The following is a 23,027-nucleotide window of genomic DNA, read 5'->3' on the forward strand; positions in this document are numbered from 1 at the left end:
AGCTGACAACCCTCTCTAAACTCACAGCACAATTAGCCATTAGGGTCTAGTTTTTCAGCACTGTTAAGCAATTTGTAACCCATTCCTTTTAATAGGGTTATGCATTACTTAACCGACACAGATGTCTCGAAAACTGAAACCGCTGGTTACGAAGCAGCAACCTCGTTCATTAGCTTCCATGATAGGCAAATCATCTGTAAACCCTGCGTTTAATGGCCAGCCGATGAATAATCAATGTCTCACTTTTCATCCGAGTGTGAAAGCGAGAATAATCTAATACACCGTCCCCTGGCAAAACGCGCGGCCCTGGGTTCCGTTTCTATTCAGGGCTGATTTATAACCCAGTGGAAACCTGATGTAAACATATGATCAATGAGTCCCATCATTGCTGATAATAACCCCCAACCGGCCCACTCCCTCATCTCAAAAGCCATCCCTTTAGGCTATTAGTTTCGTCCAGCTAATCCTCTCTACTATTTCTGCCTGCTGCTTTTACCTTGGCCATCCGTTCAGTCCAGCAGACTCAGAAGTAATTTTATACGCAGCAGAGAGCGGGTGGAATTGATTTTTCACTCAGTGCTCAGTTCCCATCTGAATAATTATCAATTTTACTGCCTCATAAAGGGAAGAGTCAAAATTTCAAATCAATTCAAAAGAGCTTCTGAGACTCCAGAAACTGTGCATGAGAATAAAGGTCAAAGTTGTCGGTGACCTCGGGAGATGATGTCAGATATTAGTACACTGAGTAGTTGACATCAGAGGCACTCAATATGATATGACTAGTGCTAATGCAAATCATATTTATGCTGACTACTGAAGACCGGCCATTAATATTTAAAAGAGTATATGAAAGCCTGCATTCAAAATAAATATAATGTATTCCACAGAATCTGAAGTTAATAAAGACAAATCACTGCCTCGTCACATGCTGTGAAGTGAAAGATTACTGCATATTAGCAGACAAAGTTTTACATCAAGATTGCCACAACTGTGGGACAGTCCAGCGCCCAGGCTGGGTTCTATCCTTTACGTTCCCATCTCAGCACGCACAGTACAATATGGAGCAATCTGACAGACCCGAATGCTGACTGCACTGCTGGTTGAAACCACTATTAGGCAAGTAAAATGTAAGAACCTGTAATACAACAAGGGAATCATCATATTCTGATCACGACGTCAATAATAAACACCATTTATATTCTCACAATATGCTATATACTGCCAAGAATATATTAGCTACCATTAGTTACTTTTCATCTTCAATTAGAACAGCAGACAAGGAGCAACAATAAGTGCAGGGACTGCATGCCAGGCTTTTCCAAACAACAGTGTCCATATCAGGGAAACATAAAGACCACACAAGTCATTTATATTTTGTTCATAACTTCCTTTTTCCTTAAAAGCCTCCAATCTGTGAAACACCTCTCCTGAAATGGCGTCGTTGCAACTGCATTAGGAATCCAGAGATTCTTGTAAATAGGCATTTTCAAGGTAAGGTCCTCTCCAACCCAAACCATTCTATGATTCTAATAGTTTGATGAGATTTTAAGGGAATGTGGGACAATGCAAATGTGAAGTTACGTAGCTGAGAACATCCGGATCTCCCCGTAATGCACTTGGGCTGTGATAAACCTGATGGAGCTGGGAAAGGGAAATCTCTCTGAAGCACTGCAGCAGCCACTTCCTTCTCAGAAGCATGAGATTCAATTTCAATTGTATCTACCTTTAACAGAAAAAATCCCACTGAGTCACCTACTTCAAAATAAAACATTCAAACTCGATAGCACACAACATTCAATTTACACTTTCTGTTACCAAAACGTGTGGTTCAATGCCAGAATTTGTTGTTCTTCCTCTTAAAATCCTTCAGAGAGCTTTCCTTCCCATTTGTCTACAGAAACGTACTGATGATGTCAAACACCTTCTTTTCCAAGTGAAAAAGAAACACCAAGTTTTAAGACACTGCACAGCCAAATACAGTATCTACACTTTTCAGTACGACAAAAAATATCTTCAGTCTTTGGTTGTCATGAGAACACAACCGAAGCTGTTCAAGGTTGGGTACCAGCGTAACACAACTAAACAGCCAACGCTACCCGGCTACTCGGTACCACAGAACATCAGGAAAATTCAGAAGTGTGGTAATATCCTATATAAAAGACTGCTAATTCACCTGCTGTAGAATTTCTGGGTTCTGCTGCATGAAATGGAGCAATCGCTGTCCATCGCGTGAAGTCTCTCTACATCTCGGAGTCTTCTTGCTTTCTTTAGTGAGGTGCTTGAAGAGGTAGGTGACAATGTAGTCTAAACTAGTGCAGCAGCTGGAGGAGATGATTGCATCTGTGTAAAGAATGAAACATTTTTGATATGGTTTCCATAGCAGAGTAATTAATAATGACATTTTATAGTACATAGAGAGCTCAACTTTTATCATTTCTTTGACATGAGGCTAATCGATATATCGACAAGTCTATTTTTGATACATGAGTTGACTAGCTTTGAAGACTGCTTTTATTAACACACACCAGTATTAAACCTTTTGCTTTTTAGTAAATAGATAGTTCCATGCACTAAAAAAATCCCATGAACTACATGAACTTCATTCACTCCTGCCCAAATGCTGCTGCCTCTCTGCATACTGCGAAGCGCAGGATGAGGGTGGAAATTTTACTGGCATTCAGTTTCACATTCAGATTGCTTGAAACCAAACTAAAACTCTATTTTGATCTGTTCATGGAAGAGCAAGGTTAAATCATGCACAGCTGTTATTCAGGTTTTTCTAAAGTAGTATTTCATAACATTTCTCTGCCCCAAAGAACTTACATTCAATGTTGGGTGGCAAACAAAACCCAGGGCTATTGAAGGTGGTAAAAGAGTGATCACAGAATTAGTCATTTTGCTTAATAATTTACTTGAATTATTAGTTGAAGTACATTAAATATGTACACAACAGTCACTAACAAATACTTCATAAACATCCCCAAAAGGGAAAGCCATGACAGCAAAAGAGCATAGTGTTCGAAAGCAGAAGCAAAAGCCACTCCATATCGTTACTTACTGTTTCTATAAGTAAGGGAGATTAAAAGCTTAAACCTATTTGCAGAGTAAATACGTCTGTCTGATTTACGTAAGTTGTTTTGTTGCTGGGTGTCGCCTGCTGTGCCGCTGCCGCGGAAGAGGATTCTGCTCACTTCTGTGCATCGGTACAACGATGACAACACACTGCTCCTTGGTTCTCTTGCCTGCTCCTCTCATCCTCCTCCTGAAGCCGATGGAGCACCCTTCCCCTGCGCCCAGCTGCCCCCTCTGGCTGGTTTGACACCCAAGATAGTCCTTGGCCCCAGGACCAGTGGCTGCAATGTCAATATTTACAGCTGCGCTGCCTCCCACCTCTGGTGCTGTAGTCCTGGCTGAAGCCACGTCTTTGAACGATGGCCGGTTCCTGGCGATACCAACATCAACCAAAGCTCTTTGGTTTAACCTGCTGGGTGCTGAGAACCTGGCTGACATTCTCTGCAACATCAAACAGCAGATCCAACGGAAAGGATGGAGCGTTTAGGATTCCATCCTGTTGCCACCGGCTTCGGTTAGAACTTGTCTAGGCCTTTTATAGTTCACAGTATTTATTGTAGATGGGCCACTGGAGTAAGGGATGTATGGGGGTTGCAATAGGAATTAAACTGTTAAAATGCTCATTCTGAGGGAAAAGGGATTAGAAGGATCCAATTAAATGTACCTTGAATTCTTTAAACTATGCTAATTTGGAGGCCTGCCAGCTTTGCAGTGTTCATTTAAACACATCCCTCTAGACGCTGAAGTATTTTGATCTGTGTCTGTTTAACTCCTTAAGCTCTGCACTGACACTATTAACCATTTGCCATCTAAAAACTAATTATATTTTGCTAAAAGCGCTTTAAAGTAAACACTGAAGGAACAATTACAGGCAAAGAAGATACAAGAGGTCTCCTAAGACGCGATCTTCCAAAGCAACCAGCTGACTTAGCAGCAGGCACCGAGAACGATCTCACAGCTTGCAGAAATGAGCTGGAGTGTCTTCACTGGACCAGTGGGCTCCCCAGGACTGAATCCAACAGGGATGGATCTTAAAACACATTGTCTGAACAAAGTCGAGTTCAGGGTTATGAGTCTTGCCAAAGTAGAGCCTGCAGAGTCTGGCACTGATCGTGTTCTCAACCAAAAGAGTCCTGCATATAAACTAGAAATGCAATTCATGGTGGAATTGAATCACCATCAATAACAACAAGTGAGAGATTTGAAAATACATATTTCACAGGAGGGCTCTACTGTATTTCTAGCCCAGTGCTTAACTCTATTCCTTCTTAAATGGAATAATACAAAGTAAATCACTATCATCAGTTCACAAAACAGCAGTAGTTCTAAACATGCTGATACTGTACAAGCAGATATTTTATATTCGACAGTAAGTGATTTTAGCAGGACAGCAGACAGGTCTATGCTATCATTTGCTCATGAGAATCTGATATGAGTGTTAAGAGCTACTTAAATTTGCCCATAACTATATATCAAATATGCTTCCCTGTGCTCATTTTTCCTTTTGATTGCAAGGATATAACAGACAGGGAGCGTCAAGCAAACTCCCTTGAATGACTCTTCTGGGCATGTGGAACCTCGTGCTGGAGCAGAATGGTGTTCTCATTAAATCTTAGTGAGACAAGCCAGCCACTGAATAAACGGAACAGACGAGCAACAAGGAGCTACCAGTTATGAGCTACGGACAGAAGGAATGCATGGAAAAGACAATATAATGAAGGAATAATGAAAGAACCTGAGATAAAAGCTTGAGATAGCCAGGAAAAATGCAGTGAAGACACATTTCACATTTCTGGTGAACTCGGCTCCATCCCCTGTGAAGAAATAATTTGGATAAGGCAGCAAGCAGGCTGTGGTCACAGACAATGCCCAAACCAGCTCCGGCTGCAGGTCCAGTAGCTGTTCAGCAGTTTTGTCCAACACATCTGACCTCTCTGGGCAGAGCTGTTGGTGTGGCAGGTGGTGGTGGTGGGCAGGGAACGAGGATGGTGACCATGGCACTAGTCACCACCACGTTCAGCTGGATCTTTCTGTTTCTTCTTCACCAGTAAGCATTCCTTTCATCTTTTGCGGGCTAATTTCCATGCGCTTTTTTCTACTACCTGTGTGTTTTCCCCCGATATAGGGAATTCCAATCAGACATTAGCTCAAGCAATGGGAAGCTGAGCACGTATGCTAGAACGGGTAATATTATTTTAAGAAAGCCAACAAACACCTCCAACCAATTCGAGGATACCTTTCGGTCTCAACAATACGACAACAGCATGCTGAAGGGGAATTGGTTTTCAACAGTTTAATGACATTGCTGAATCTCTCCAAATTAAAAGATTTTAGTTTGTTTTTCACATAAAGGCAAGGAGAGGGAGTTGAGTGGTATTTTCCTTGTCCATCAATTGCCTACAGTTCAATACTGGCATTATTTGCCTTTGAGACTAAACCTGGAAAGTAAATGGATTTAGCAATTTAACATCTAAATTAGGCAGCAAGACAGAAAAAATGTTTTATTTTTTCCTCAATGAATAGCATACTATACTATTAATCATATGAGAATTAGAAAAGCTTTGCAGAGATTAGTGACAACACGCCAGGCAGGCTGCATTAAGAGGCTCTAATCCACTGAGTCAGCTGTGAAAAAGCCAGGTAAACACTTTAGAAGAGAACTATTGGAGTGTTTATCCTCGCAATAAAAGCTTAGATGAGGGCTTCCATTATAGTTGATTTACAGCTAGGCACTTCCGAAGGAATACATATTCTTTTGCAGTGTTTATAAAGTGTGGAATCAAGCAAGGTATTTACTCAGCAACAGACTGAACGCTCCTCAGAAATAAGGATTTGGGGAATGTTTATCCTACAGCTGACAACAATGAGAGTCTCAAAGGTTTCCCGTACGTAAAAGGAGTAGAGAGAAAAGTCAGCTACGTTTTTTTCTGTGGCAGAGAAGTGATCTCCTGGTATTTAATTTTTAAAATAAAAAGACAGCTATTTCATTTTTATAAACATTTCTGAAAATGACTCGTATGTTCTAATCAGTTTAAACCACAATTCTCCCTCAGATGGCTTATAGCCCTGAGCCCTGCTATTCTGAGACGTTCTTGTGGCACTGATAGAATTCAGTGAAAAAGGCAACGCTTGGATCTACTTACCCGTTTTCCAAGGGCAGAAGGATGTGTGTGACCAAGTTAACACATTAGAAATTCATTTCTATTTCGCTCACCATTGATAATGCGCCAAATAACAAAGTTTTAAAAGGGACAAAAATATTAGAAGAATGACTCTTAAGAACATGCAGTGGCAGGTAACTCTGAAGGTGATTATGAATAAACAAATTAACATGAAAAGCTATAAGCTGACCAAAGAGTGAGTAATCCGGTCATGCCATCAGGAGAGCATGGAAAATTATTCTGTTTGCAACAAAAATAAACCTTACTGAACACAAATAAGGAACTTAAGAGTGGTCACTAATATAAATTCTTGATACAAGCGGTATTAAACCATGATATTAAGGAAAAATAATCACTTTATCACTTGAACTTCAAAGGCTGAAAAAGCACTTCCCAGCTGACTAATCAAGGAAAATATTACTTCTAACGTGCAGGAGAGATCAGGGTCTCCACAGGCATTTGGACAGGATAAAAAATTGTTTTGGAAAGCTAGAGAATGTAAGCGGGAAACGCAGATCCCATGGGATCCCAGATGTGGTGGCAGAAACCAAACAGGACCATTCTGCAAATCCAGCCTCCCACCCAAAATGGAGTCAGCATCAGACAGGTTCCTTAGGAGCTTGTCCAGGATCTGCGAATATCTCCAGGAATAGAGATTCTGCATTCTCTTTGGGCACTGTGGAAATGGTCAGGTCCCACTGACAGACAGATTTGGCAAGTCTCAAAGACTGAAAAACGACTTGAGTTTGGATGAATGGGAGTAAACGAAGAACACAATGAACATCAAAATGGCATAATAGCTTTTGATGGATGCACTAAGCCTTCAGGGCAGTCAGGTAAAGTTAAACATTCCCATACACTGTTTCGTTTTCGTATGCTTGTATTTATTTTAGGAGCTTTGAGGACTTTAGGATGACCGAAGGAGAGCACTGGCTAAGCAAATCTGTGATTTGTGAAATGTGGAAAAAGAGAGCTATTAAAATTTGCGTTGATTCTTTTCTCAGAATATCAGCAATTCCACCAAATAAAAGTTTTCTAAGCAAACATCTATGTTCCTAAAAATTAATAATTCTTTATGATACTATGACACTCCCAGATAGTTAACTTACATACTTTTCTTACTTCTCCTTCCCACCTTGAATGAAACAGCAACAGTCTCTGAGAGGGGGGGAAATAAACGTAACACATGAAAGCTGAAGCTCATATAGCTTTTACATTTTCTTCCCTCTCTTTTACAGAAATTCAAATTGTGTTTCAAAGAGATGGTTAAAGTAACCTTGGTGTGCTAGTGAATTATCAAGACAACCTTCCAGTACCTGAAGGGGCTACAAGAAAGCTGGGGAGGGACTGTTCACAAAGACTTGTAGTGATAGGACTGGGGGCAACGGGTATTAACTGGAGAGGGGCAGATTTAGACTGGACATAAGGAGGGATTTCTTCACTACAAGAGTGGTGAGACACTGGCCCAGGTTGCCCAGGGAAGCTGTGGCTGCCCCATCCCTGGAGGTGTTCCAGGCCAGGTTGGATGGGCCTTGGGCAGCCTGAGCCAGTGGGAGGTGTCCCTGCCCATGGCAGGGGGGTTGGAACTGGATGGGCTTTAAGGTCCCTTCCAACACAAACTATTCTAGGATTCTATGATACAAGCAGTATCTCAAGTGGAAGAGCTGCGATGTGGAGAGAGAACAGAGCTCAGGAGCAGGGCTTGCTCACCCGGCAGCTGTCAGTCCAGCCGATGTTCTGTACAAGATCTCCATTTGCAGATGAGCAGCCGGCAGGCTCCCCGCCTACAGAACCAGCCCACAGGCAGGATGCGCTGTACCATCATTACAGGTGACAACGCACTCAAAACATCTGGGAGAAGATGGATTTCAGTGACCTGAATACTACTTTACTACTGTTGCTTAGCTATTCACTACCCATTTTCTATTGAAGAGCAGCTTCCCTCTTGCAGCAAAAACTGCTGAATGTGTTTAACATAGCAAATGCTTTGAGAGTCTCAGTGCATTCATACTTTCCCGTGGGGCTTGGCTGACACGTGGCAGCAATGAGAAACAGCAGCTATTATAAAGTAACATCTACAGACACTATTGTTATATGTTCTGTTTTTTTGCTTAATAACCGCCCTAATCAATAAATACGACTGTAAGGTTTGAACACCTTCTCGGTCAAACCAATATAAACGCGTGGCATTCCTAGGTGATCAGAATGTCACTGCATGATTTATTTTTCGATCCCTTAAATGCCCGGTCTCCTTCTCCATATTCCAAATGACTTTAGACTCCAAGCTTCCCACTCCCTTGCCTCAACCCCAAATATCCGGACAGTCATCTGGCTAAAAAGCAGAAATTAAACCATGCACGAGATTGAAATGAACTGCAATCAGGCTGCTGTGTTTTTACCAACACTCCAAGTATGCTGCTGTTACACTGATAATCGTCTATAGTATTTTCAGGAAGTACTGGATAAGTAGTTTCTTTTTTTCCACCAATAAAGATACTTTTACATTTCTCAAACCATATCACAGCTGTGCAGAACAAGCATTGTTTATACAACAGCTATGTTGATCAAATAAACACAAACCCCCACAGATTCCTGTACACAGTTTAATACATTTTACTTCTGAATAACAAATGCATGAATTTTCAATACAATCCTAGTGGAGGCACTTTGATAATTTTAACTCTTCCTGCTTATAAGAAAAGACAATTTAAAAAATACTATTTATAAAAACTTACAAGTTACATGTTTAGAAGAATTTAGCCCTATTAACTGAAATAGTCACATTCTTAAAATGTTCAAAAGCCAGCGTCTTCCACTGTTACTTGATATTCATTTTTAAATACATTAATGTGGTGCTTTGAAAATCTTAGCTATCTACAGACTTGAACTCTTTCTTTAGCCGAGTGTAAGTAATCCTTACCTACTGCAGTAAGTCCTTCAGATATTGAGGTGAGAATATAGACGAGGACGTGAGGTTCTAAACTGGTAATGAAACTCATATGATCTTGGATCAGACACTCCAACAGAGGGTAGTAAGACTGGCTTAGTTTTCGATATTGCTGAAAAACAGAGTACACATCCATAGGAAATACAGATATGACCATTGACTACTATTAATAAACGACAGAACAATGATTTTATGGCTTTTATGATGTGATGTGCCAAATATGCACCCTTCGCTACGCTACCAAACACACCAATTGTAACTGAGAGCAACTTCTCCGTTCTGAGGCTTTTTTTTTTTTTTTACATGGCAGGGATAAATCTGGGTATTAACCACCTTAAACTATCCAAAATTTGCCTCTTCCTGCAAAACCCCAACAGTTCTGAACTAAAGTGTCGTGAAGAAAATGTCACAGATCAAATTTAGGCTGATATTGCACAAGATCTGTTGTTACCCCACAGAGAAGTGGGAATACGGCATACTTTAAAATTAAAGTTTTAAATTTTATGGAGAATACGCAGTGACAATTTACAGATTGAAACTAATTGCAGAGCAAGCTGAAGATGAGAGGATGTTTTACAGGGCATGTAGGCAACCTAAATGGGTTTGCAAACAGAGAAAGGAACATTTTGCATTTCTCTCTTTTATGACAAGCCTAGTGTAAAAGCTCCCCTTTCACATGGCAGGTCCATCATACCTATATTTTAGATGTTACTATACTAAAAAATTGAAGTAATTGAACAGAAAACTGCATTCGAGCTGTTCTAGATCCCTCTGTCTCATTATAACAATACAAAGCCTGTGGTGGTAGTATTTCATATTTCACATAAAGACTCCCAAGATGAGTAATTGCTTACTAGCAAGTCACTGTGGGATACTGAAAGCAGCATTTTGACAAAGGCCTGAAGTACATTGTCAAAGTGGTTGTCCCCGTACAACTTGAAGACGCCAAAGCTGACATAATTTCCACATAAGGCAGATTTGAGTGCAGAGTAACAGATGGAAATGCCCTTGAGTTTCAACGGATAAACCTGATCTTTTGACAAAGTCCCAAGAGAGAGGATCTGATTACCTGTTTTCATAAAAAGAAAGAAAGAAAGAAACTTACATAAGCAGCTGCAAATCTAAAATATTTGATGGCACTATCTAAGCTTATTTTTTTTATCTTTATTTTCATTACTATTTGGAAGAAAAAGTGTTTCTGCATTCGATGTAAAAGATCTTTTAAGTAATCCTGACTAGAGCTTAAAAGACACCAAGGAATTAGTATGCAAAATATAAAATATAAGCTATGGAACTCCCATCATTGTACAGCCAGATGATGATTGGATCTATCAGCATGAATTCCTTAATCCAAACAGAGTTGCAACATGCGGTTTTACAGTTTCTCATGCTGCAGCACAGCCTGGCTTTGATGCATTACCGTGGCGGTCTCTTGGGAGAGCTGCTGATGTATACACACACTAAATATATCTCTCAGAAAACAAATATGTCCATTACAAAAGCCTCTATTTTACCAGTCACAGATGGGAATGACTTTTTAATTAAAATCCATGTTTAGAATGTAAAAATAACAGCTAACTGTAAATATTTGCTGTTGCTGTTAACAGGCAATAGTGACTTTTGGATCCACTGTGCAGCAGCGCAGTCGATCCCACTGCCATCTCTAATTATTCACAGGGCCTCATTATCAAGTTTTCTAGGTATCTTTTAATAATTTAATGCTTGTCTTCACAGCACCCCAGAGTTAGTTTGTCTTTGTGAACTTTTATTTTGTTTTAACCTGAAGTAATTAACGAAAGTGAGCTAAACCAGTTGAATGAACACAGCAGAGCTGAAGTACAGCAGTCGTACCACGAAGGAGCCTTACCAGGTTGACCCCATCTGATGTCGATCTTGACATGCCTGACCCGCACAAAACCCAAGTGCCAGGTCATCACTTTTGTACAATCATAGAATCCTTCCAATCTTGAGTTGGAAGGGACCCGCAGGGATCATCGAGTCCAACTCCTGTCCCCGCACAGCACAACCCCAACACTCACCCCGTGGGGCTGAGGGCATTGGCCAAATGCTTCTGAATATTGTCAGGGTTGGGGCTACGACTGCTTCCCTGGGAGCTGTTCCAGTGCTCCACCGCCCTCTGGGGGAAGAACCTTCTCCTAATGCCCAACCTAACCCTCCCCTGGCATCTTCCTGCTATTCCTTTGGGTCCTGTCGTTGGTCACCAGAGAGAAGAGCTCAGCCCCTGCTCCTCCTCCTCCTCCTCCACCCCTTGTAAGGAAGCTGTAGAGTGTGTTGAGGTCTCCCCTCAGCCCCCTCTTCTCCAGGCTGACCAGAACAAGTGACTTTAGCTGCACCTCATATGGCATCCCCTTTAAACCCTTCACTAGCTTTGTGGCCACATTGTGTTACTCATCCATCTGAGTAATTTTAACTAGAGGAAAGTAACATAAAACCTCACAAAAGTATTTTGACAAATAAAAGCACAATGGCCTACGGAGCAGAGGCTTTGCTGGTTTACTCTCAGTATTCACCCCAGTTATTAGAGCTATGGTGACAACTTGGATCATGGAACAAGTGGACTGGGCATTACTTCTCCGCGTTGCCAGGCGCTGCCAGCTGAGAGAGGCAGTTACGACAATCCCGCTTTGCTCTTTTAATAGGTGTTTTAGAAGTGCCCCTAAGAACCTGCCTGAGATGACACAGCTCTCACAGATTGTGTAGGACCGTTTAATACATATTGAAACCCAATATTCAACTCAGTCTGTCCCTACACAGCTCTCCTTTCTACTCATGCGAAATTCCACCTGCAAATCATATAGCTGCCTAATTGTAATTCTTCCTCTTAATCTTACTGATTACTGATAAAGAGGGATTTACATCACATAATTGGAAAACTGAAAGGGAAACATTGCTTCTAAACACCCAACACATCACAATTTCACCCATTTGGCCTCATTTGATGCAAAGAGGGAAAGGCAGAACTTACTGTTTAAAATATTAATGTCCTTCACTACTTCTATTATAGCAACTACTCCATCGGTTGTAAAGAAAAAGTAGATTTACAAACAGAAAGACTAGGGCCACAATCATTAGAAAAAGTAACCGGGGTCTCTAAGAAGTGGGAACGGCGTCACTAGATTTATGGAAGGGAGAAAAATAAAGTACTTAGCCAGGAAAGATGGCCACTTACAACCAAAATCAAGCCCTCTCAATTAAAAATCTTTATTTATGAATGGAAATACAGAATGTTTTGCTATTGTAAACAGTCATATGAGCATCTCGTCTACTCCAAACACTGTAGTCATGAGCATAGCGTAACTTGGGATGAGGGCACAATTCCAGCGACTGCTATTGCACAGAAATTAATTCCAAATGGTGTAAAATCTCTGTTATGCTAAAAATGCCCAGTATCCAAAAGATTCTCTTTGAAAAGCAAAACATAGCAGAAAAAGGAGAATGTCTTCTAGAGTACCTGGATTAATTTATTCTAATATTTTACACTACTGAGAAATCACATTTACATAAAATTAAAGATAATCTCCATTTAGCTTCCTACACTATTCAAGAGATCTCAGCCATTTTAATTAGCGTTAGTTTTTTGACAAGACCTAGTCTAGTTACTGAGAAGATGAGTGAAATTCAAATTCTGTGAAACAAATAAAATGAAATACAAAATGCTGCCTGTGAGTTGAAGTGCGAAGGTGCCACAAAATAAACAGTGTGCAATTCTTAGGGCAAAAACAAGATGAAAAGGTAACGTGCTGTAAGCTAATCTTATCTGCTCTTCTCCACTGCAAAATTCTCTACTGAAAATCTCTCTAATCATACAAATCTATATCTGAGATAAGCAAAGACAAAGTTCTGGATCCCAGAAAGTAACAGCCTTGAGTTTCTAGCCGAGCTCGCCAAGCACTACACTGTGCAATCTCAGGTCCTCCAAGTACTCGGTGTAATACACAACAACAGATGGAAAGAGCTCACCAGTTGTCAACAAGGCAATTATGCACTTAATATGGAAATTAATTGGAAGACGATGGAAAAACAGAATGATGAGGAAAGAAGTTGAAAAAACCCTAGGAATTCCTTAGCTCGGGAAGATGAATTCTAGGAGGTATCCATGAGTGCCAACCTATCGCTTTTATTAGTTCACAGAAAAATCGCCCTATAATTAAATCGATCGGCATAAAGCATTTGGCAGAGGCAGGGACAAACCCTGCTCCTGCCTCATGCCGGGCAGGCGCGGCAGAAGAGGAATGAGGTGCCTGTCCCTTCTAATGAAAATATTGAGAAGAATCTGGGTCCAGTGCAAGATTAAAAGCTGTTTTTTGCAAGTGGACAGAGTCCACAGGGAACCGTTCTGTGTTCATGGGCTCATTTTAAAAGGGCCTAAGAGTGGCAACAGCTGATTTCAAATCAGTAGAGGTGAAAGACCCCGCGGTGCCTGGTACCAACGCCCCAAGCCATCAGCCTGTGGTTCAGGGGACGCAGCGCTAGAACAAAGACGAGTGTTTGGGCATTAGTTATTGAAAAAAATATGAAGTACGGTGCTACGCCTGACTAGATAAAAAAAGAATGATCTACTTGTAACATTTAGCAGGAGCTTCAGGGGAATATTTTTACACACCATGGATACTACTGAACATAAACTAATTTACTGAGGTTCTTGGAATCAGGTCAAGAACAACTCCTCAGCTACTGAGGATATGCTTACATTTATAATCCCTGTAGTGGAGGACGAAAATACAATTTTATAAACTCCTATTGTTAAAAGAAACAGTTTAAAGAAATTAAATCGACGCAAAAGTGACCTTTGATATGGTGAATTTAAAACCTGCGTTTGAAATTGATAGCCGCTGTGAAAATGAAAACTCTGTAGAGACTGATCAGTGAAGTTTCAGTGTTACTGCTCTGTTAAAAATCCAGCTCGCACCGATTTCTTCTTTGTGTGGGAGAAATTGTATCATACAGTGACTTGCAAAATTCTCAAGAGTTTCCTTTAAAACAACTTTTTGCCCTGCATTTGACAGCAACGTCACTTAGAAAAATTACAACCTCTCCGAGCCTCAGAGGTGATGTAAAATTCTGATGAGAATAAGAGAAGGATTTTTAAAGACATGGGGTGAAACTGCTAGATAGGAAATAAGAGCGTCAATTTGCTTGACAATTTAAGCATTTAATTACTGAATGACTCCCTGGGACATAAGTAAAGGAGTGGTAAGAAGTGTGTGTGCAGAGGGGAACACAAAGCCAGCTGAAAATCCAAACTGGGGTGCTCTGACCAAAGAGAACATCCCCGTGCCTCGGAATCCCACAGGCAATCTGCACCGGCGCTCTCTGCACAGCTCATTCCCTTCCTCCCTCCCTCCTGGATGCGGGAGCATGTCAGGACAGGCAGCTTCCCTTTCACTTCTCCTCCTTAATTGCTTTTACAGTAGAAGCTATAACACAAAAATGATTTCCTTATGGCTGAGTTTCATTTAAGCAGGGCTTGTTCTAGATTTCAGTCCAATAAGCGCTAAGTATAATAATACAACTAAATCATGTTTTAACGTGTGTGAATTAGATGGAGATAAAAAAAGACTTGGGTGAGATTAAACAAAGGTTGTGAAAATTTATCACGTTTATAGAGAAAAAGTGTTTTTTGCCTTTTCCCCTTTCCTGCTTTTATTATTCACCGCTGCCCCATAAAGATGGTTTTGAACATGTGCTTCCAGGCAGTCGGAATGCTGGGGCAGTATAAAGAAGTGGCCATATATAGAGAACAAAAAGGAAACCATTAATCATAAAGATGAGAATAAGCTTCAAAAACTGATTTTTTTAAAGCTTCCACAACAACAAAACATGCATAAAACCTCTCAAATCAGCCCAACGAGTATGCATAAGCGCCAAGATCGATTTGCCAAAAGGAACCTATTATGAAATCTGAGTCAGTAATGAAGAGCGATATATCCTGAAGTCACTATGGCAAGAGAGGAGAGTGGACCATCGGCAAGCGCAACCACTGTTAAGCTAAGCTGCTGCTCAGAAATACCTGTTATACAGCAGGAATCAGTTTAACCAAAATTGTGAAGAAGAACTGTTATCTTACAAAGTTGCTGGCACTGAATGGATTACCACACTAAGTTTTGAAATACATGTTCTGGAAGCAATTTAAAGCTCATTAGAAATAATTGTGTCTGGCTACTGGAAAATGTGGTAAAATTTAATCCACATCCAAATGCTACCTGGGCTGTGAGAACAGGAAATTGTTTTGTGCTACTGTGGCTAACCTCATCCCTGACCTTGAGCAGTAACCGCTGCAACAGCTGAAAGCTGAAGCAAAATTAAAAACTTACATCAAAGTATATCATGACAGAATGTAGATAAATAAAAACAGCATATTGAAAATATTATTTTTATGTCAGTCTCCTATAATGAAAGGGAAGAGGTTTTACTAAAATGTAAAGAAACCACAAAGCAAAAATAGATAGTCCCAAGGTGCACCGAAACATCATTCCTGTACAAGCGGGAGTTCAAAAACACATAGTAAGGAAACTTGTACACATGGAATTAAAAGTGAAATATATTGGGGATGAAGAATGGTGGACTGTGCTATTCTAACTCCTTTCAATTTTCTCCTCTCAGCTGTTTATCTTAAATCACTCCATCACTCAGTCAGACTGGCTCTAGCCATAATGGACAAGACACAACACCCTTGCCAAGCAGCTGCAGAGCCCTAACAAGGATAATTGACTGTCTAAGTGCTTTTTGCATCCTACGCCAGGCTTTACATCTTCTGAACATATAGCATTTGTAAAGACATCTTAGGATTGCCTTCAGTGCATCAGTGATAAACGAGCAGAAGGACAGGACACACTGGCACTACCCTAACCGCAAAGCTGGATCTGTTAAACAGAATTAAACACTTACTAAAGCGCTCATTTTCAAAAGTACAAAAGAAGAATTCGTACTGCAAATTTTATTCATTGATAACTGAAGATGTTTAGCTTATCTTAAAACCAGACTGTTTGGATTTTGTTCTGCTCTGCTCTCAAACAGATGAAATTCCTATGTGCCAGTCTAGAAGAGAAAGGGGAATATGCTTTAATCAAGAATTAAGAGATTCCAGCACCCACACTCACAAGTGTTCACACACATTTGAATCCCAGGAACACAGTTCTACCCTCTTCTTTCCCCTTTTACTTTTAACCCAAGCACAGACTCTACAGTACCTATAAAGAGTAAACGGAGGCGTCGTTCAGACACAAATGGACATTACAGACTTTGGCAAAACTGAAGATGGCAACAAAGCATCACGCTACATTTCCAAATGTTTGTTTCAGAGTTGCTCCCATGTAAACAGGGCAGGGCTTACACAGAACAAATCCATGTATAAGTTCCATATGAGTCGATCCCCTGAAGAATGTTGTATTTGCAAAGTGAAACTGCTTTGAACAGTGCAGTCCAGACTTATGAAAAATTGACATGGTGTCCGTGATCACCAATGCCCTGTGCTCCGATGCCAGTGAGAGCAACCATTGCACGCCACCTTGCTTCAGTTACTAATTTCTTGTCTAAGTGTTGACAGGACTGAGATGTATTTCAGATCACATTTTTATGTACCCTTAAGTTTATAAAGCAAGAAGACTCCCAGTGCACCAAAGTCATAACTGGAAATGTTAATTGGAAATCTAATTTGGAAAAATTTCTACAAAGAATAATTTTTGTAGCATTTTCTGTATGTCATTACATGTGAGAGAGAAGAAGGAAAAATCCCATTCTAAAACAAATCTAAATTTCACTTACCAATGGAAGTACAACACAATTAAGCCATATTTCATGTATTGTTGGTATGTTATATTATTTTAAGCAAGAGGAGCAACCAGGGTAGGCGACACCGTCTGCAGGAGAGTGACTAAGTCTCCCCCTGGACTGCTGCTCAGCTATGCTCTTACGAGGAGCAGCTGAGAGAGCTGGGGTTGTTTAGCCTGGAGAAGAGGAGGCTGAGGGGAGACCTTATTGCTCTCTACAACTGCCTGAAAGGAGGTTGTGGAGAGGAGGGAGCTGGGCTCTTCTCCCAGGTGACAGAGGACAGGACAAGGGGGAATGGCCTCAAGTTGTGCCGGGGGAGGGTCAGGCTGGACATTAGGAAAAAAGTTTTCACAGAAAGAGTCACTGGGCACTGGCAGAGGCTGTCCAGGGAGGGGGTGGAGTGACCTTCCCTGGAGGGGTTTAAAAGACGGGTAGACGATGTGCTCAGGGACATGGTTTAGTGGCATATAAGAATGGTCGGACTCAATGATCCAAGAGGTCTTTTCCAATCTAGTGATCCTACGATTCTATGGGAAGGGAAGGAAACTCTCACGGCCCAGGGGATGGCACAGAGGAGAGGGGAGAGGTAACAAGCAGAGTTGGAAGCCTGGTGTTCACACAGGGATTGCCAAGAGGAGCAAACCCACCCAGGTCTGCAGCTGATTGAAAGAACTCCGGGTTAAGAGAAGGCTGGGCAGCATTTATGGCAACCCACCTGGCCAATGGATTAAATGAAACTGAGACTAAAGGGAAGGATCTTTCCACAGGGATAGAGTGATGAAAAAAAGAGATGTTTGCTTCTACTTCCCCCCTTTGTCCGATGTCATCACTTTGTGTTTCACTCAGTTTAAAATGGCTATTATTATAGTACAGATCTCAATCAAATCTATGTTGAGTCTTTTTGATCAACTTTGTGTCTTTTTGATCAACTTTGAGGAGCTCGCTATGAGCTGAGGCACGTAAAAGAGGTTTGGCTGACTTGGTAAGATAAATGAGAATATAGTGTCTCTTGTCATCTCTTGACATTTACTGTGTGTTTTCTTCTCTAATGCTGCAGCCATAAAATCATGCTGAACGTGAGATTCTCAGCTATTTTCAGAATTTTAAGTTACTTGCAGCAACGGTACAGCAGAAAACTTGAAAACTGCACCCGAGGATGAGAAGGCAGGTATGTACGTATTCGTTCTTTTAGCTGAATCACATAATTTTTCAGAATGCAGGGCTGGAAAATTGCAAGAACACCGATGTGAATTTTATGATCATCACTTGGTTAACTTGTTTATTTACCCCCAGATGTTTGCTAAGATTACATAAACTTAAAAGAGAAATACAATTAAAAAAAAGTCATGGAGGTTTATGGATTGAAGTTGTACTTAAAAGCACAACTATTAGGTATTAAAATTTCAGAAAGGTATTTGAAATTAATGCAGAATTCCTTAGTACCAATATTTTTATAGGATCTGTATGTTCAAAAGATCATGCATAACTAAAGTCAGGAATCCTTACAACGCATTTCCAGAAGAGTTATATGTTTCAAGACCCTAGAATGGAGATGTCATAAACTAGCGAATGCTGATAAAAGCTAGAAATGTTAACAGCAATAATTTAAAGCTGATTAATTGTAGTAACTTGAAATACTTATAGTGGACAGTAAAGCACTTCCCAGAGTGTAAACCAGTGGGTTAGCTGGAATCTGCTCTAATCGGCCAATTCAATCAACTGCACTGGGAAGACTTCCATGGGGAGTTTTTGCAGTGATTCCTGTCCTGGAATAAATATTGGCAATTGCTCACAGAAAAGAAAACCCAGACAATTCTAACTTGCTAAGTAGCGGGAGGGTCACTGATGGGACCCTTGCAGACACCGATGATCCTATCAATGTATTTTAAAAGCACAATGGAAAAAAACCCCCAGATATGTATTGAGTGGACGCTTTCCCCGACATCTGCTTTTAGCGGATAGGCGATCTAAAATTTTTCTTTTGGAGGACATTATGAACAGTTCTCTTCTTAAATCTGTGCTAAGTAAAACATCATCCTTCCACAGGAAAATAGCTTTAAATGCCATGGAAGAGAAGCTGGAGAGAAAGGTCATTTCACTTCTTTTCACAGCACATACCTCCAGAGAGACACCACACAACCCCAAGCATCTTTCACGTAATTTACCAACAAGGTCAACAGCACTTGGACACTGTCTTCAACAGGCTCTATGGTTCCACTTTAAATCTTACATTACTTTTAAATCTGGTTCAGCCTGGAGAAGAGAAAGCTCCAGGGAAACCTTAGAGGAGCCTTCCAGAATTTAAAGAGGCTCCAGGAAAGCTGGGGAGGGGCTCTTGTTCAGGGAGTGCACGGATGGGATGGGGGGAACAGTTTGAAGCCGAAAAAGGGGAGATTGAGATGAGAACTTAGAAAGAAATCTTTTGCTGTGAGGGTGGAGAGGCCCTGGCCCAGGTTGCCCAGAGCAGTGGTGGCTGCCCCATCCCTGGAGGGGTTCCAGGCCAGGTTGGATGGGGCTTGGAGCCCCTGATCCAGTGGGATGTCCCTGCCCATGGCATGGGGGTTGGAACTAGATGATCTTTAGGGTCTCTTCCAACCCAAACTATACTATGATACTATGATAATTACATTCTTGCGTGACCAGAAAATGTTGTCTTCATTGTTACAGCAATGAAGTACAAAGGCTAAGAAAAACTGAGCAGTAATATCTAAAAGTTTACCTTTTCTATTTTCATACATATAAAACCCTATTTTTTATTTTGCTTAACTGTTCTAACAAATTTACTGCAGAACACAGTTCATAAAGTGTGCTAGCCTACTACATGGGATATTTGAAAATGAAACAGCAAAATAACCTTAACAAGGAATAAGAGTTACTTGGGTTTAATTTTTTTCTGCCGTAAATAAATGATTCTGCATATACCGTTTCCATGCCATACAGATCAAATGCAAAATTACGTTTGAAATTTGTTATACAGGTGGCCATGTAACACACACTTTCCAGACCCAATAAAGCAACTTGAATGCAGTAAAAGCAAACCCGATGCACCAATTTTCTGTCTTTAAAAGAACCAGGACATCTCCGGCTCCCCCTGTTCACACAACCTACAAATGAGGTTGCTCTACAAAAATCTGGTGATGTTCCAAAATATTTTGAAAGCAAACTCGTAAGCTACAAAGTTAGTGGGAGTGTAATATAAACTGCTGGTGTCAAAGACCTGTTGCAGTTGCATGCATGACCGGGAGCACTAAAATGGAGCAACTTATTATAAACACTTCTAAGAGCGCTCTAGGGTAAAGCTCTTATGGTCTTATTATGTTTTGGAAGTGCTGAATATAATTTGAATACATAAAATCAACCCACAGCTATCAATCAGTAGCCTACATCAAACACCTCATGAGTATTTGTATCTTTGCAGAAATATGTTTACAGTTGCTAGAAGACAGGCATTCAAGTTAAAAAAGGTGATACAAGCAACAATTCTACACAAATGAGTTTTCATCTATGACAGTAAATGAGCTTCAAAGGTCTGCCACGTAAGCTCTGCATTCGCAAAGGCACCATACCAGCTGTAGCGCCTTACAGTCCTGCTACGTATTCCATAATCCATCAGTGTTCAGCAGTACAAACTAACAGGAGTTTTATATCACAAGACAGGCAAAGAATTACACTGCAAAGGAAATGTTAATAAACACCTACCATATGTACAAATCATTTTACTAGCTTCTCTGAAGAGAAGAATTCCATTTGGAGATGACACATCAAAATTTAAACGTTGCGATCTGAAAAATAACAACAAAAATATTCAGATGATCATCAAAAAGAAAACTGCAATGGATTCATTCTTAAAACAAAAAAACATTTGCTGATTATAAAGTATAAGTAGTTTTCAGTCCAGTGATGTGTACTCTAGTTATCTCCGTATGTTTACAAAGAAACAACCCCACGACAAAAGACAAACCAATCTGAACCAGAAAAGGTGACTGACGATACATACACAGCTTTCGGTGACCAGTGAATGTCTTGTGCCCATATGCAGTTCAGGGGAATGCTACAAAGGTTCCAACAATCCAAGTGGTTAGCCTAACAATTACCCCATTTCTGCATCTGTACAGCTTTTAAAAACAAACTAATCTCCACTGCTACATAAAATCTGTAGCGATCACAATCCAGTTCTCAAAGTGTAAATGCACACATGCTTTTTATCAACACTGAGATGTGAAGAAGACAACTGTGCCAACGCTGGGGTCCTTGCCCATGGCAGGGAGGTTGGAATTGGATGCTCTTTAAGGTCCTTTCCAACTCAAACCATTCTACAATTCTATATTGTCTTCCCTATTGCAGATATTACCAAAACCAACTAGCAGCACTTTGCTCGCCATCTGGAAACACAGCAGAGTCCTTGCTCAAGTCCCTGTCCTTTTTGCATCTTTCCTTTTTGCCTTGCGATAAAGACGCCCAACTCTTAGTTGAATATAGGTCTCAGGCTTCTAAGTGACCTAAGCAAAACTTACTCTTAGCGTTTCTGTGGACTAAACGCAAGAGGAGTCACCACTGAGTGATGGAAACCAGGGCATCCCCTGGCTGACCTATTTGATAGCCATCCACTCTTATTAAACGTGGAGTCTTCTACCCCGCTATCACGCAGATAGCAGGAGGTATCTTTCTTTGCTACAAGTCCCATTTTGTGTTGTCTGAGTCCCTGTTCACAGGTTCTTTTGCTGCAAATTCTGGAGTAAATATGGGTGTTTAAAAATGAGTAAAACTTGCCTTGTATAAAACAGTTGTGCATTCCATGTGCACAAAGTGATAATGACTGGCAGAGGCATATCATCTCAATAAGAGTAGCATAATGCACAATCTGATACTCTCTAACATATTTTAACCATGTCAAAGTAGATTGTATAATGCATTCTAACCTGTAAAAGCTAATGCAGTACACAACTGGTGAAAAAACACCATCCCAGATGATGTTTTCTAAAGGGAACAAGGCAGAATTTCTGAATACCAATAGGTAGAAGAGGCACATAAATATGGAAAGGAGCTTCAAGAGCTGGTTTTTTTGCATAAGATTCATTGTTCCAGTTCCTCCTTGCTTTCATGTACCGTTACTAGAGTAGTGTTCACGCTTTAACTATCACCTCCTTGAAATCCGTTGCAGCACTGTCAGAGAACCGCTTGTGCACTGTATCACGAATGAAAACAGGGTAGACTTTCCCACCAATTTATTATACAACTACGAGGATAAAAGACCTAATGAGCCTACAAAAACCCAAAAGTCACAGCCAGCACGTCAACGCAAACAAGAACGAGGGAACTCTGCCTTCAGGTCTGTGTGGCCAGTGGGGGATTAAATGCACAACATACAAGCTGGCGTCTCACTGGGAGCAGGGCTGAACTTTAAGGCTCCAATGTCCTATCACTAGATTAAACTAAATATTTTTTTCGCATTTCAAATCTTTCAACTTTTTCCCTTGTATGTTGGATTTGCAAGGCAAAATGGGAAATGATGTGAATCCACACTTTGCAGACAACTCTATTAATACTTTGGCCATGAAGATACCCAGCACAGAGACTTGAACTATCAATTTTTCATTTAAAAATCTCTTTTCCCTTGGGCAGTACACTAAATATTTCCACGTGTTCTGATGATTTCCCCAAATAAATTGTTCTGTTACTTGCGGTAAAACAGGAGTTTCATTCTATCTACTGCAATGCCAAGTATTGAAATCAGCTCCCAGAGTCATGCTGAGGCCTTTCTGGTTAGCCCACAGAGAAGACTTTAGATGTGGGATAAGTTACCTATATCATGATTATAAATACTGCTCTATTAGACACTATTCTTTCCTATTTTGGTTGGAAGAGTTGCGCTGCAAGAGAAACTGTAAAAGGAGTTGTGGTTTAGAGTGCTGCTTGGCTTAAGGCAAAATTTCAGCCTGCAGCAAACCCTGACAGCAGACCATAATCTGATATTTAATTATAGAGTCAGTATTTATCCCTGGTTAAAGCATATACTTCCACTAACATTGAAAATAAAATCACAGTAGTCCCTCATA

General features: G+C 40.6%; 1 protein-coding gene across 6 annotated transcripts in view; it reads right to left on the reverse strand.

Annotated features, from left to right (window-relative positions):
* Positions 1-23,027, reverse strand: part of RANBP17 (RAN binding protein 17) — a 159,040-nt gene that overhangs the window by 21,461 nt on the left and 114,552 nt on the right. For 5 of the 6 annotated variants that reach the window (XM_054079556.1, XM_054079559.1, XM_054079557.1 and 2 more), the window contains 4 exons: positions 20,671-20,753; positions 10,035-10,249; positions 9,154-9,292; positions 2,174-2,340 (listed from right to left, as the gene is read on the reverse strand). In XM_054079556.1, the coding sequence (XP_053935531.1) occupies positions 2,174-2,340; positions 9,154-9,292; positions 10,035-10,249; positions 20,671-20,753 (604 nt within the window). The remainder of the gene's footprint in view (positions 1-2,173; positions 2,341-9,153; positions 9,293-10,034; positions 10,250-20,670; positions 20,754-23,027) is intronic. The other variant, XM_054079560.1, reaches the window with a different exon arrangement.

This window comes from Cuculus canorus, chromosome 14, assembly GCF_017976375.1.
Source record: "Cuculus canorus isolate bCucCan1 chromosome 14, bCucCan1.pri, whole genome shotgun sequence".
NCBI lineage: Eukaryota > Metazoa > Chordata > Aves > Cuculiformes > Cuculidae > Cuculus > Cuculus canorus.